We start from the raw sequence: 15,409 nt of genomic DNA on the forward strand, positions 1-15,409 counted from the left end.
GGAGCACAGCAGCCATGCTGCACACCATCAGCATGTAGACCATTTTTAAAAGACTTACAGAGGAGAGGGAGGGGAGAGGTGCAAAAAAAGGAAATTGAATCAAATGAAGTAAATATCAGAGGGGCAAGGCAGAACATGTGGGTTTCTTCTTTTGTGGAGCTGGTGGGCAATTCATTAAAAAAACCTCGATTAGAATGGAAAGTTCTGTGTTTTTTCTCTCGTTTTGGGTGCCCACCACACCCTGTTCCATTCGAAACGCACCCAAAACGAGGGCCTCTGGTGTGTTAGTGTCAACACGTCATTGGTTAGCACGTTGGCCAATCAGTGGAGAGCTGGCTGCGGCAAGGTTTTTTTTGGGGGGTGGGGGTGAAGGGTGGGAGGGTCAGGTCCAGAGGTGTGTGGAGACATGGGATCTCCGAGGGGGTCTCAGGGTCCCAATTAGGAAGGTCCGTTCGAACGCAACAGGGGTGGCAGCGTGCTAAGAGCTTCCGGACAAAAATAAGATTAGATGGGATACACAGAGGCAGCGTTTCAGATCAGTGACGCTCGATCTTTGAAAATGACCCCCCCACTCCCTCACCCTCAATTGAAAAAAAGAGAAATTCAGGAATCCAGGATTTAAAATGGATGCCAGCAGTGGAAAAGAACTTGATCGCCTTCCATGTGAATTAGCGCCATCTTGTGGCCATTTCACGCATATTCAGCCATTATATGAATTTGATGGCATGACGGAGACGTCTCCATACGTTAAATACTAGAAAGTGCTAGCGGCTCAAATTGGACCAAGAAAAACTGGTGGATACACTGTGATTCCAAGCATGCCTAATTATGTGCCATATGCTTTCAGTTATTTTTTTGGTTTTCTTTTCTTTTTATGTTAAAATAATTGGAAACCAAATAAAACACCCCAAAATAAAAAAAAAAACAACACAAACCTAAAAGAAAGAAAAAAAGAAACGTGGCGTACAAGAAAAGTATGTGGTGGCCTAGCGTGCAATGATGCACACAGTAAAGAAGTGTGTGCAAGACACACAGACCGTCTAAGTCATTACCCAGCACAAAAGATGCATAATCGCAGCGCTTTGCCTTGTTGCCTGAGAAGTGCCAAATGGCATGTAGTTATGCTTTGCGGCGAGGCTCTACTTTTAGAGATCCCAAAATGTTTTTAGTGCCTTTACAGCAGGGCGTGCTAAAAAGCACTTCAGCGCTCCCTTATTTCAACACAAGAACTACTCTAATTACAGCACAGGAGTGGGCCAGCCTGACCTGCAGGGGGAACTGAGATGGTTTTAACAGGGTTCACGGAGCCAAAGCACCTCTCCAGAAGGACCCAGTGGCTGCCTGGAGGCCCAGTTACCCTGTAGCGTATAGGCTTGGCCGTGGCACAGATGCACTGTAAGCAGGTTTGATCCCCCAGAGCTCTGTGTGTGTGGGTTAGCAGGAAAAAGACAGAAAGCATCAGACCTGTCAGTCCGGTCACCCCCGGAGTGGACCGTCTCAGAGAATGAGAAGTGTAGAAAAAGCACGGCCATTTTATCAGCGCATCGGTGTACAGGAGAGCCATTGCAAATGGAAGAGGAGCAAACATAAGAAAACTGACTGAGAAACAACTACATTTACACACTGAGAGCTCACAGAAAGACTTTCAAATCATGATTGATATTATTAATGCCCGAGATCAAACCTTTACATTTAGCAGTTTTCTTTAATGGTTGCTATTTGATTTTAAACATCATCTTCAGTGGTACTGGTTTACTCTAAAGACAAATCTACCTGATAATTTCATTACCGAAAATAATGGCATCTGAATTCTTAGACTTGTTTTTACAGATCTAACTACAACTGATCTCTGTAATGTACACCTGGTGTCTGAATGCTCCAAGTGCAACTGTCACTACATAGACGGATAGAATTTAGACGTGTTCGGTTGCCATGGAGAGAGTGAAGCGGCCCACTCCACACCATGCGTTTCATAACGCGTTCACACGGCCCCCTCGGCGTGCCGGGCCACACTCCCGTGACCGGCGGCTCGTCCGGGGCCCTTGTGGCTGCCGTCTCTCCGTGCGGCCTATCTCAAGTGGATGCTGTGTCAGTCCTGGGAACGGCAGATAAGCCCAGCCACGGCGGGGAGGCTCTTCAGAGGCATCGCCCACAGACCCCCCCCACTACCCTCCCCCACTCAACCCCACAGTTCCATACTGTGGGAGAGGAGTCGGCTGATAGGAGGTGGTAGAGGGTGGGGTGGTTGGGTGCTGCGGTGGTGAGGATGGGGTTGAAGGGTGGGGCGTCCTCTCCGAGGGATTAAGTCCTATCAGATGAGGGGGGCTTATAGACCCTCAACCTACTGTGCCTAGAGGGGCATTTCTCTCTATCAGTGGGGCAAGTGTGTGGACAGCGGAGCTCAAATTTATATGGTATTCAGCCTGACTGACTCTTCACTTGAACTCTGTGGGATGGATCAGCTGCAATGAAATAACACTGCCTTTTTTTGTTTCCTTTTTTTTCTCCTCTTTTCATTACACAAACCTTAACTATGCTGGTGTCATTTTGAAATTGTTAAAAGAGGAATACGATTTTTTTTTTTTTTTAAAGAATGGGAATCGGAAAGTTTTTTTCCTGCCAAAAGTGAAGAGCTTGAGAAACACGAGAATGCTTGAGAATACATTAACAGAAACTTTTCAACAATCCAGCAAGTTCAATTCTCACCGACTTAAAAATAACAGTAAATGAAATGTATTTTTAATTTGAGAGTAGTCTATTTTTCGTGAGAACACCTGGACGATCTGAAAAGAGGGCGGTCGGGCCATGAGCCATAGCGGCGGTATCTCCACCAGTACACTAGAGTACAGCTGACCATTATGAATGAGCCGGCCATCTTTTTGAGTTTAGCACAGACTCACAAGTGGAAATGGATGCCACAAATCTTCATTGTGGTCTAGGGGGTCTGGTCGTAGATAACCCGGTGATAACATGTGCACATATCATCAAACACCAGCTAGCATCTAACTGTATCCAGATGGGATATACGGTCTCACTTACACATGGTCTATCACCTAGCCACTTTTGTGGAGACCAATCACATCATATTTTTCAGTTGCCCCAACGGAAAAAGACAGACAACTAGAGTCGTTTTAAACTAAATATTATGTGGACATAGAACTAAGTTTTTTTTTTTTTTTTTTCAAAAACATTATTTGTAAGACTTGGTCCCTGTTGGTGTTTTCGTACTGTGAGCCTAAGACGCAGCCACTGCATTAATGCTGACTACTCAGTTCAAGCAGCTTTAATGTCTGGATGACAAATTAAAATCCTGCTCCACTTGATTTGAGCCTTCTAGACATTTAAAGCTGGTCATTGCTGGCATTTAATACCATCTGTAGTAGTCTCTAAGACTGTACTGCCACCTAGTGGATTAACTCAGCTAGTTCAGTTGACAGAGGCCGCACTGTCAGACGCTGGGGCCGCATACTGATTTGTTTAGCATGCAGTCATATTGGCTGTCAGGTCTAAACCTCAGTTTGATGAAAAGCTGTCGGGTAGACGTAACACACACACACACGGACACTGTCCAGACTTCCGAGAAAAAACTGCTCAGCAGGGGAGGTTGGGAAACAGGACTTTTAGATGATGAATCTTAAAGCCCTACACAGACAGAAGTGGACTTTGGAGCGGAGCCGGGTGCATTAGAGTCTCAGCTGTTTTCTAAGACAGCAGCACTGAATGGAACCCATCAAGAAAAACCCCACACACACACACAAACAAACATACACACACACAGGTAAACACTTAAGCATATCTTATCTGTATTGAACTTGGAATATTGTTTAAAAAAATGTACATGTACAAAGTATGAGAAGAGAGAGGACTGTGGCACTGGGAGAGACGCATGACGTGAACTACCTGGTGTCCATTAAGTCAAGCGTCACTCAACAGCAACCAGGAGGGATTCACCCAGTCCCTGAGGTCCTCGAAATATTGGCCTCACAGATCCACGTTCTTACAGACGGCCTCACATCCTCTTCCTCATTTTGCCCTTCTTGTTCCCGCCGCGCCCGAAGCCGGACTTCATGACGCTGTTCACGTTCTGGCGGCTCGCGCCGCGCTTCTTCTTCAGGCCGCCGCTCTGCAGGAAGTTCTGCTTGGACTGCTTCTTGCGCTCCTTCAGGATCTGCTCGCGGCTCTTCAGCTCGGAGCGCACGCCCTTCTGGGGCCCGCCCGCCTGGAGCCCGCCTGGTGCCCTTGGTGGCCCGTTCCTGCCTCTTTGACCTGCGGGAACAGAGATGATCATCAGAGGGGGACAAGGGGAGATGACAGAGCGACTGGGACCGCAGGCTACACTGCATACATTCCAACAGAGTGACGTGAGTGAGTGTACAACAGCAGGAAATGCAGAGGAGAGTGTTTTGGCACTTTGAATGCATGTTTATAAAAGTTTCTTTTTCTTTTTTTTAAATCCTGTTAAGCTCAGTAGATGGATGTCAGTGAATAGCTCTTTGTCATCACATGACCCTAAAATGCATATATGCCCCATCAAATGGAGAATGAGCCAGAATTGCTAACCCCTCTCACAAAGAGAGCATGACACTTAACACCTATCGCTCAAAAAGAGCGAAAATAAAACCTGCGTCAAAGAAACCATAAAAGCATTCACAGTGCACAGGAAAATGCATTTGTGTTCATAGAAACTGACCACGTCATCTCAGACACAACTGCACATATGGCTGAGTTCCTACCTCCTCTGCCTCGGCCTCTGCCTCCCATCTGACGGCCTCTACCACCTCCAGTCTCCCCATCACTGTCGCCAGCATCGTCATCCATCTTGTTCCTCTTCCTCCACTGCTCATAGCTAACACACAGTCAAGGCACAAACCGTCTTCCCATACATACATGAGAAACACTCATAGTACATTTGGCGTAGTAGTTTGTAAGCTCTCACACATTCAATGGAAACCCGTCAGAGTTTTTCAACATTTACAATCAGTCCTTCCAGGATTCTGCAATCTTGCGTTATCACAAATTCATACAAATTCAAGGATTTCCCTCAATTGCAATTTTCTCTTATTACCGCAATATGCAGTCGTGGAATTTGACTGCATTATTTGCGATTGATTTTATTTAACTAAAAATTAAAGATCCGATTTCCTGGAGCAAATTCAGTACCTTTTTGGCCGCAATAATTACAACAAACTCTTCGCTAGACCTCGGAGTGGCTGTACAACAATGAGCAAGTAAGGATACAAGTTTTTCTTCTTCGTGTTGCTGACCACCTGTCCATTCTCTAGTTTGACCTTCTTCTTCTTGTCTTCTTTGCCCGTGTCGCACACAAAGCGCTTCCTCTTGCGGTCCCTATGAGGAAACACATGGGAAGGGGTGAGGTAAAGGCATTTGAGAACCACAGTATAGAAGTATAGTGTGGTTGTGTTGGTGCGTGTAGTGAGTTACAGTGCGATGGGTGTGCAAGGAGTACATCCTGTATGTGTGTGTGTGTGTGTGTGTGTGTATACACATATATATATATATATATATGTGTGAGTGGGAGACAAAAGGTTAGCAAGTGTAATCTCTGCGTATGTGTGTGCGTGTGTGAATGTAAATGTATGTGTATATTGAACCTGTTTATGTCTATGAGTGTTGTATACACATAAGTGTATATGTCTTTTGAGGAGTTTGCCCTGTGTGTGTTTGTGTGATGATTGTAGCTCTCACCATTTCATGATGCTCTTGTGCCGGTCAAGTGTTTTATTCTCGTCTCCCATCAGGTCCAGTACGGCTGTAGAGGCCTGCTGCTCAAATGTGGTGCCCTCACCAGTAAGGCTGAGCCTAGACAGACACACACACACACACACACACAACCATGAGCTGAACAATAAAATAACCATTCCCTGATTAAATGTATCTAACACAGCTAACACAAGCTGGTGTACGTAAAAATGAATCTGCTTCTTTTAGAAGATAAACACAAATGCAAAAGAGAATCCATTTCCACAGACAAACACAGAAACATTTAGAAGAATAATTGGGTCTCTAAAGAGATCAACCTTCAGAGAGCCTAAATCAACTAAAGCTTCCATTCCAAATCAAACCAAACAATCCATTGATCTTTGGTTTGAAGAAGAGCACAAACCCTAGAAATAGTACTGGTTTGCCTCCTTTCACATAAACATCCATTAAGGGTTTTCATCAGGTTCATGACCCTGAAACTGAACTATTACAACAAGGAACAAGCAGAACTTAAGTCAGGGGAAATGAAGGAGGAGCACATATTGATGAGATGGATACTTTTCCTGCGCTAAAGGGATATTAGCATAAACATGTCCACTTCCATGTAAACAAATGCAGCCCAGTATAAACAAAGGGAACCCAAAGTAAATGTAATACAGGAAACGATATAGGCTATGTCTTTGAACGTACCCTCTCTCGGAGTCGAAATCTTTCGGCCTGTATGGGATGTAGAACTCCTCGTCTCGCCCCGTCTCCCTGTTCTTCTTGCTCGTGGGATTGGCGTTGTCCTCCTCTTCTACATGCTTCTTCCTCTTCCCACCCACCACCTCAGCAAAAACTCCCTTCAAGAAGAAGCAAAATGTAAGCAAAAATCTAGGGTCTTTTATTATTTTACATTCAATAAAGTTGTAAAACCAACTACACAACTGATTTACAAAAACACATGCAAAATGTGTCACCAAGCTAGTGAAGCTAAGGAGAAATGAAAGAATCAGCATGTTTTACATTGCTTTTGCAGTGGGTCGGGTAGAAAATAAGTAATTCCAAGAGTTATTAGCGTATTTTTTTCACTTTGATTGCCGTCATGGTTACTCATTTCACCACTCACCCGGATGTCCTCCTCCTCCTCCTCGGAGTCGTAGTCATCTTTGGCTGCGGATTTGGAGACGGAGGCTACAGGAGGAAGGCGGAGTTTGTTCTCAGCGATGCGCTCCTCCCGGATCCGTGTGAACTTGTCCACCAGTGGTCTGTCCCTGCTGCGCTTGGCCCGCATCACCCCACAGCCGCTGGCCTTTTTTGTGGAGTTAACCTCAAATATCGTCTGAAAAGATCATTTTTAGATAATCTCTTAAGGATCATTTATGTATTATCACTTTTTTTTTTACATTTCACATAATCTTTGACATGAACCTGAATTGTTCAGGTATGTATGAAGGACACAAATTTCAGTCAGATTTCCATTTTCCACATACTGGAAAACAACGAGGGACATAAAAACAGACGTCAGCCCTTCCAGATTTACCCTCAAATCAAAAGTCTCAACTCACAACTTTAGACTTATAGCCCTTGATGCTGTCCACTATCTGCAGTCTATCCAGTTCATTCTTCTCAAGACCCGAGCCTGAAAACATAAAACAATACAAATACACCCTGAAAAAAATACCAAATACTCACTCTAAATACTCTCAAATACAGAGATACACAGAAAGACAGAAATACTCAAATATCCAATCAACCGGAAAAACACTGGGCAAAACATGGGTGAAACCCTTGCCAGTCTATTTAATAAAACCTCCACACGACATAATAAAAGGGTTAATAAATCAAGCCAGGCTTACCTAACAGGGGATGGACGGCCATGCTGGTGAAGTCGGTGTTCTTCACCCGTTTAAAGGACTCGGGAGACGGGCTGGGCCGGGACTTGAGGTACTGTTTGTAGGCGTTCTCCGCGACCTGCTTCATGTTCTGCAGGTCCAAAGAGTTGTCGTAGGCTGTGAGGAGCTCCCCCTCCTCATCGTCCAGGATGCTCTGGGGCACGCGTCCGAACACACCATCTGCATCTGCGCACAAACACACACACAGTACTCATAATATTGTCACATAATATTGTCACATAATACGATGATTCACATTGCACACGCATAGATTTGAAGAAAAACTGGGCTAAACATGATGGTGTGTTCTTCAAACTGACACACTGCGTAGAATAGCCAATTATGAGTATAATATACACTAAAGCAAACGGCAACAGACGTCCCCAGATGTTCCAGTCCAACATAAAAACAGAATTCCCAATTAAGATAATCTAACTAGGTTCCCACTTCTCCCATTTATATCAAGCTAGATCCCTCTGAACCACAGCTACCTTTTTGATGATCATGCACAGCTAACTGCATGGGTCTTCCCAGGAAGAGATGAAGATCGTAGACAAAGGGCACCTCGTCTTGGCACACCAGGCTGAAGGCTGTTCCACCTCGTCCAGCACGGGCAACACGACCTGTAGCACAGGCACAGAGAAGAGAACAATACGTCAATCAATAGGTCACTGTGTTTAACCAATGTAACAAATGCAGCATGAATGTTCAGTTAAGTAGCTAGCAAATTGTTACCTGAGGGTCTTATGCAAACTATGTATTAATAAATCAGATCTATACTGAAGCAATGCAGAGCAGACACGGGTAAAGAGGAATAGGTTTAATACCACAGAGAAAAGCATGAGACGGTCCGTCACTATGTGGGTGCTTGTCTTGTCCACTTACCCACTCTGTGCAGAAACAGCTTGGACTTGGAGGGGAAGTTGTAGTTGATGACGTTGTCCAGCAGGGGGATGTCGATACCACGAGCGGCCACGTCCGTCACCACCAGCACCATGGCTTTGCGGTGGACGAAGCGGCCGATGTTGATCTTCCTGGCCGTCTGGTCCAGAGCACTGTAGATGTAGGCACACTCAATGCCCTCTGAGGTTAACATCTAAAGACAAACGGCATACATACAGTATGTGTTGGTTTAAGACAAGAAATACAAAGCTCAAGACAGAAATTTGAATTTGATGATTTAGTTAGTCCTAATTTGGCCGATAACAGCTAGTGGTCAATTGAAGTTGGAAGCTTATTTGAACAGACGAGAGGGGCATCACAAAAGGCCGTAAAGATGGAGAAATATATAGGGAAAAGAGCGGCGCTATCTTGAGTTTCTGTAACTCGATACCACTACCTGATAGCCTTACATTCTATCCGTTTACCTACAGAAGCATATCATGCAGTGCCAATATATTGCTCTAAGACAGTTACATACAATTTCTAGATTTATTATGAAGTGGAGTAGAGCAGGTAGAAAAAAAGATAAGAGGCAAGAAGGGACTTAGATCATTTAAAAGATAAGAAAATATATGCAGGAAAAAGAGGACTGAGGCCAGAGTTCATGCAGCCATCTCACCTCTTTGACGTACTCCACGTGATGTTTGGTGGCCACAAAGACGACCGTCTGCTCCTGGGCCTTCACCACATTCCTGAGCAGGTGCAGCAGCATGGCAGGCTTGTCGTCCAGCCTCAGGTGGAAGAAGGCGAGCTGGGAGAGGATGGGGAGAACACAATATCAACAGCATGAACACTTACTAATCAAATCAACCTCAAATACATCAACATATATGGCACTCATGCCAAGTATGAAGTTCAACACTGTCTGTGGATTTAAAAGCCTAGATATTTACTTAATATAGATATTATCATCATGTGCTTCACACTGAATTGCTCAAGTAGTACAATATACTTCCTATGAATCTACATGCTACTCCTAGATGTAAAAGAGTTTGAGCAGCTGAGAATAATATTGTATTAACAGTGTTAATTAATGAATTATGTAATAACAATATTACACCTGAGGCTGATGTTTAAAAAAATTAAATAAAAAAAAGGTGGATCCAAGTTATCTAAATACCTTCAACTGATCACTCAGCTTGGTGTCGACATCCAGACGAAGAAGAACGGGATCTGTCAATCCTGCAAGCACCACAGAGGAAGATACTCAACAACCGCTCACTCATATTGATTCAGACTTATGTCCTGAAATTCATTATGCTAGTAGTGTGGGACACAAGCTACACATACCTGCTCGGGCAAACTCCACCAGCAGTTTTGGCAGAGTGGCAGAGAACAGGAGCGTCTGCCGTGTGTCTGGGAGTCGACGGATGATCTCCTGAAGCTGCTCAGCAAAGCCCATCTCAAACAGTCTGACAAAAACACAAGATTTACTTTCTAAATCCTATTATGACCATTATATAATCTATCACAACAGTTTACAGACCATCAGCCACTTAACAAAGGCACAGTGATGAGCTGAATAAATGTTCCCTCACTTCAAGCTTTTGAGTTTTCATAGGGGTAGAGGACAGTACTTGTATTGTTAGTGATATCACGCCCAAGTTCAGTACCGTTACATAAAATCACATCTAATCCATCAAAATGTGAAACTGTACATCTATATTCTTTTTGTCCTTAATCGTCTTTTGAATGTTCAGAAGGGGAGGGGCTGAAGCAGTGCACTGTGATGGCAACTCCTGGGCTATGCTTACCTGTCAGCCTCGTCAAACACCACATACTCCACACCGTGCAGCTTCAGGTTCATTTCCATGACGACATGCATCAGACGACCAGGGGTACCAATAATGCTGCAGGAAGAGGAGTCACACATATGTCAATAAGTCAAACACTAGAGTGTGTAACGTACGTATTTCAAACAATAGGAGGAATGAATGGAAATGTAGATTGACATACATGTCAGGGTTTTCATGTAGAGCAGCAAACTGTTCATCCATACTGAAACAATAAATGTAAACAGGTCAGTGGCATAGTCAAAACAAACAGGACAATTTCTCTAGGTCACAATCGTCTTGATGTACTTTACCTGTCACCTCCAAGAATCAACGCAGTTTTAAGGCCGGTATATCTACCAAGCTGGAAGATGAAAAACAGAAATTACCATTGGTATGTTTCTCTTAAGTGCAGCCAGACAGAGACTGAACCAGAAGAGCTATACAAGAGGCAATGACATCAATCTCAAGAAAGACACAATACCTCTCGAGTGAATTTCATGGTCTGAAGTGCCAACTCTCTTGTCGGAGTGAGAATAAGTGCCCTGGCACCAGTCTGGGCCTGGGGGGCCTTTAGTTTCTCAAACATCGGAATCAAGAAAGCAGCCGTCTTTCCACTGCCAGTCCTTGCCATGGCAACTACATCTTTTCCATCCAGAATGACTGGAACAGTCTGCCAAGGAGACAATGAGACTGTTCCATTATAACATTTACAACAATAATACTATGCTTTAATCAATGACAAATTATTACATCTGAAGTATGTTTACATGTCAGAACACGTACCCTTCTCTGAATAGGAGTAGGGACTTTGTAACCCTTCTTCATTACCCCCTTATAAACAGGGTAACTGAGGCCTGCAAACATAATAAGCATTATTTACATGAATTTAGGCTTCACATACTCCATACAAATACCGCTCACTGCTGTATTACTGGTACCAGTTCTCACCCATGGACTGGAACCCTCCAGACTTCTTTTGCTTCTTATTCTGGGCCCGGACCAGCTCCCTGGTGTCTGGTTCCACATCTGACAGGGCGTCTGATGATGCAGGGAACCGTGGCAGTTTTCTACCGGGCTGATAGGACAAATATACACTACTGTCAATATGCATTTAAACTGAATGGTCATAGACGACACCAGTACACAACACGTTAAAAGTTTTTACAACCAACGCCAAATACATTCCCTTTAGCTTGGAAACTCAGCGCAGGCTAAATTAATGTTTAAGCTCGTTATAGGGTACTATATAATATGAAACATTGCGCAGGTCATCTGAGAGAAGTAAACGTTTCGAAAGCTGAGCTAGCTAGCATTAAAAATCCAGTCCGCCATTCTGGGGAAAGGTTGTTGATATTTGAGGTTTTCCGTTTGATATTACGAAAGCATTTTTGACATGTAAATGTCCATGTTATAAACGCCTGTTTAAAGTCTATAATAACAAAGCAATCTTACAGCATCATCGTTCTTTATTTCGGCAACCGGCCCAAAGTCTCCCTCGTCCGATTCCACCTCTGGTTCTCTGGTGTTGCCGTGTCTCTTCTTTTTGGTCAGTTTCTTCTTTCTCTGTGCCATTGTCGATTTTCAGCTGTCTTTGTTGCTTAGAGATGGAACAAATGTCCCTCCAGCAAGGTTTAACACAGTGAACCTTACAAAATATTTACCCGAAGCAATTCAACAAATGACAACCAAGTGGAAGGGAGCCATTTTGATACACGTGTGATTCGTGGCGCACAAGGGTGACGTACACGGGCGATGAACGTGACATCATCCGTAGTTGCCTGTCGGCAGAGTTGATCTGGTTTTGTAAAGAAATCTTTTCCTCTTATATGTATTGACAGCTATTTCCTACTCGGTCGTGGTGTACGGACGTGCCTGGTATCGAGACGGCGTTTTCTACTAAATAGAGATCTTAGTAAATTGAGTTGCCATACAGCACATACTAATCATTTAGCCAACTTTAAAAGCTAACGGAATCATTTTAGCATTTGCTGACTAACATTAGCTATCAACTTCATCAAGGGAAGAGGAAAGAACTTGGAATGTCAACCACCAGCTGGCTAGGTTAGCTTGCTAACTAGCTAGTTAACGTCATAGGGAAGAGGTGACTACAGGTTTAATAGTATAAATGTGATTATCTGTATTTGTAAACACGCTTGGCAAAAAATGTGACATTCATTCGTATTCAAATTATTTTAACACTTGTGGATTCAGCTTGAGTTGACTGGCTTTTTGACTGATACTTAGATTCACAAATGTAGCCAACTAATGTTACTGTATCCGTCCAAAGTTACCCTATGAACCTTAGATTTTCTGCAATTTTGTATACTGTATGCTATCTCTCCGCTATCTGATTTTTTTAGGTTGGTGATTGCCGAGTATTGGTTGGAAGAGGTACACTGTAGGTACAATGTAGTATTACTAACTAGGCTGTTTATCCGCAGATGAGAGACAAGTCGCCGTTGGCTGCAGGACCTGCTGAAAGTCCAAAGGCACTATGATTTATGACTTGTGAAATCACTGGGTAGTGTCTAATGCAGGATGCTTCAGGGACCTTTTGGAAGCCTGGACAGAGACAGGCCCCTCATCCGGATACAGTTCACCCACTTTACTGTAGCCACGGTCTGCCTGCCGCTCATTGGCTTCATCACATGTATTGTCACCTCACTCTTCTCTCACTTCAATGACTCCACGTACACTCACTGCCAGGTGTCCAACTATCTCCCATCCATTAGTGCTGCCATCAGCCTGACACCAGAGCGGTATGTTTGGAGGTTCTGTATTGGCTTACACTCGGCACCACGCTTCCTGGTGGCATTCGCCTACTTCACCTTCTACAGAGGGCACTTTGTGGGGAGACTGCCAGAGCAGCTTCTGAGTGGCCTGACACTGCTGGCGGCCCTCAGCGAGAATGTGGGCTTGCTGCTACTCACCTACGTGTCCTCGACCGAGACCTACAGCCTGCACAAAAATGGCTTCATCGTCTTCATCGCAAGCTCCATCGTCCACATGCTCTGCACGTGCAGGCTGTGGCAGGTGATCACCAGGCACACTCTTGGGGTCGAGGAGAGGAAGTCCTACCGATACAAATGGCGCCTCTTCCTGTTCAATATCTTCTTCTGCCTCTGCGCTGGCTACTTTTTCAGGCGCCACAACAAGTACTGCGAGCCAGGTGTCTACACCCTCTTTGCTTTCAGCGAGTACCTGGTAGTGCTTTCCAACATGGCATTCCACATCACTGCTTACTGGGACTTTGGGGGCAAGGAAGTGATGGTGGCCATGCCCCCGGAGGGCAAGCGTTTCTGATTGGCTGAGACCTAGTCCTTCAAAGCTGAAATATGAGGTCAAAGGTTAACTTGCCACTTGAGCTGCTTCTGAAGGTTTTAATCAAAGAATATGTTAGTTCTCTTCTCCAACCAATACTCCATTTTGTGCTATTTGATAATACATAGATGTGGCCAATTCGTGTTAACATGAAGTGTGCTGTGTGCGAAGTGAAGTGCTATATTTTTCTCAATCTGTGTGACCTAAAGTTTAGTCTGATGCTCGTAGAAGTGGTATTATGTTGTCATTTGATGCCGTGAATTTCTGTCTGTGATAATGCTTTTCTTTGGTAGGATTGGACGTGCTCATAAGATGACACTATACACATGAAATCAAAGTATGATGATGATGATGATGATGGTGTGACCTACTAAATGCTGTCCTGAACCAAAGATATGGTAATGATAATACCATTTAGCACAATGTATTAGTCCTCCTTAAAATCAAAATGATGGTTTGATCCTTATATGTACACCTGGCATATCTTGCATATTATCTCGTATTATATATTATATATTTTTGTGCTTGTGTACAGTAACTCAGGTAAATGTAATTTCAAATTGTATTTGTAATTTTGTAGCTGATTTGTATTAGTCTTTTATTTCTTGAGCTTTGGTGACAGCTTTTCAAATGAATGGAGTTAAATAAATGTCTGCTGCTGTTGTCAACCTTACATTTCTACTGATGTCTTGAGGTTAAACAGTTTGGCCACATAGTGGCAGTCAAGAGTTTGGGGAATGGCAAAGTAGTTCACTGAGAAAAGGCTTGCAGCTTAGTGGCTGGTTAGAGAACTAATCATGGTATCAGAGATTTTGCCATTAGTAGTTTTTGAGTGGTAAACCATAGCCTACATCTTAGAGGCCACAGTGAAAATAGACTAAGCAGAGATTATTTGTTCATGGCCTTCCTTATAGTATGTAATCCAATCTGTGATTACAAACTAATTTAGTTTCAGGTTAAAAGCTAGTTCAGTCTGAAGAGTATTACAGTAACAGCTTCAAACTCCATTGGTTTGTATGTTTACTTCCATATACAGACTGGCAGAGCGTGTTAGTATGTCAAGGGACCTGTTGTGCTTGTCTAACTACACTCATAATAGGGTGTCCTGGCCAATTTTGTTGCTCCATAGCAGCAGTAGGCTTTGAATAATCATCCCTTTAAAAGTGAGGTTTCCCACTAAGAACAATTATTACATAACCCTACCTTTCTCCAACTGTCTTACCATAATATTCATAACCCCATGATATGAACAGTGCGTACCCACAGCTAAAAAAAAACCATTAAAAGCTGCATTAGTTAATGAGTTGATAACAGATACCGGTAATGAAATTGTGATACTTTGTCTAACTGAAACATGGTTAAAACCATGGAATATTTAGCGTTGAATGAGTCTACCCCTCCAAGTCACGCTAACTGCCATATGCCTTGCAGTACAGGCCATGGAGGTGAAGTAGCAACAATATACCATGCCAAACTAAGTATTTCCCCAAGACCTGAATTTAAATTTAAATCCTCTGAAGTTCTCGTCTTTACTCTTTTACACCCAAACTGGAAAACCACCCGACCACTCACTCTTGTGTCACTACACAGACCCCCTGGCCCCTACACTGAATTTCTGTCTGAGTTCTCTGATTTCCTATCCCCCCTGGTTATTAACTCTGATAAGGTTCTTATAATGGGAGATTTTAACATCCACATGGACAATGAAAACTATAGTCTTACAATCGCATTCCACTCACTGATAGACTGTTGGGTTTCCCAACATATAAACATGGC

At 43.6% G+C, this 15,409-nt stretch overlaps 2 protein-coding genes across 2 annotated transcripts; one reads left to right on the forward strand and one right to left on the reverse strand.

Annotated features, from left to right (window-relative positions):
- Positions 1–3,604: 3,604 nt before the first annotated feature.
- Positions 3,605–12,056, reverse strand: ddx54 (DEAD (Asp-Glu-Ala-Asp) box polypeptide 54). Its single transcript, XM_012816162.3, has 20 exons — positions 11,765–12,056; positions 11,261–11,387; positions 11,096–11,166; positions 10,794–10,982; positions 10,624–10,673; positions 10,494–10,535; positions 10,292–10,387; positions 9,828–9,949; positions 9,658–9,719; positions 9,157–9,288; positions 8,481–8,691; positions 8,087–8,218; positions 7,560–7,781; positions 7,269–7,342; positions 6,830–7,042; positions 6,412–6,563; positions 5,707–5,820; positions 5,239–5,346; positions 4,734–4,846; positions 3,605–4,266 (listed from the first exon to the last, which is right to left on the reverse strand). Exons 1-20 carry the CDS (start codon positions 11,882–11,884, stop codon positions 4,010–4,012), a joined length of 2,607 nt encoding a protein of 868 aa, XP_012671616.1. The 5' UTR covers positions 11,885–12,056; the 3' UTR covers positions 3,605–4,009.
- pgap2 (post-GPI attachment to proteins 2) lies at positions 12,054–14,306 on the forward strand. The gene is made up of 2 exons (XM_012816172.3): positions 12,054–12,413; positions 12,754–14,306. Exon 2 carries the CDS (start codon positions 12,851–12,853, stop codon positions 13,613–13,615), a length of 765 nt encoding a protein of 254 aa, XP_012671626.1. The 5' UTR covers positions 12,054–12,413; positions 12,754–12,850; the 3' UTR covers positions 13,616–14,306.
- The last annotated feature ends 1,103 nt before the right edge of the window (positions 14,307–15,409 follow it).

This window comes from Clupea harengus, chromosome 12 (genome assembly GCF_900700415.2).
Source record: "Clupea harengus chromosome 12, Ch_v2.0.2, whole genome shotgun sequence".
Lineage (NCBI taxonomy): Eukaryota > Metazoa > Chordata > Actinopteri > Clupeiformes > Clupeidae > Clupea > Clupea harengus.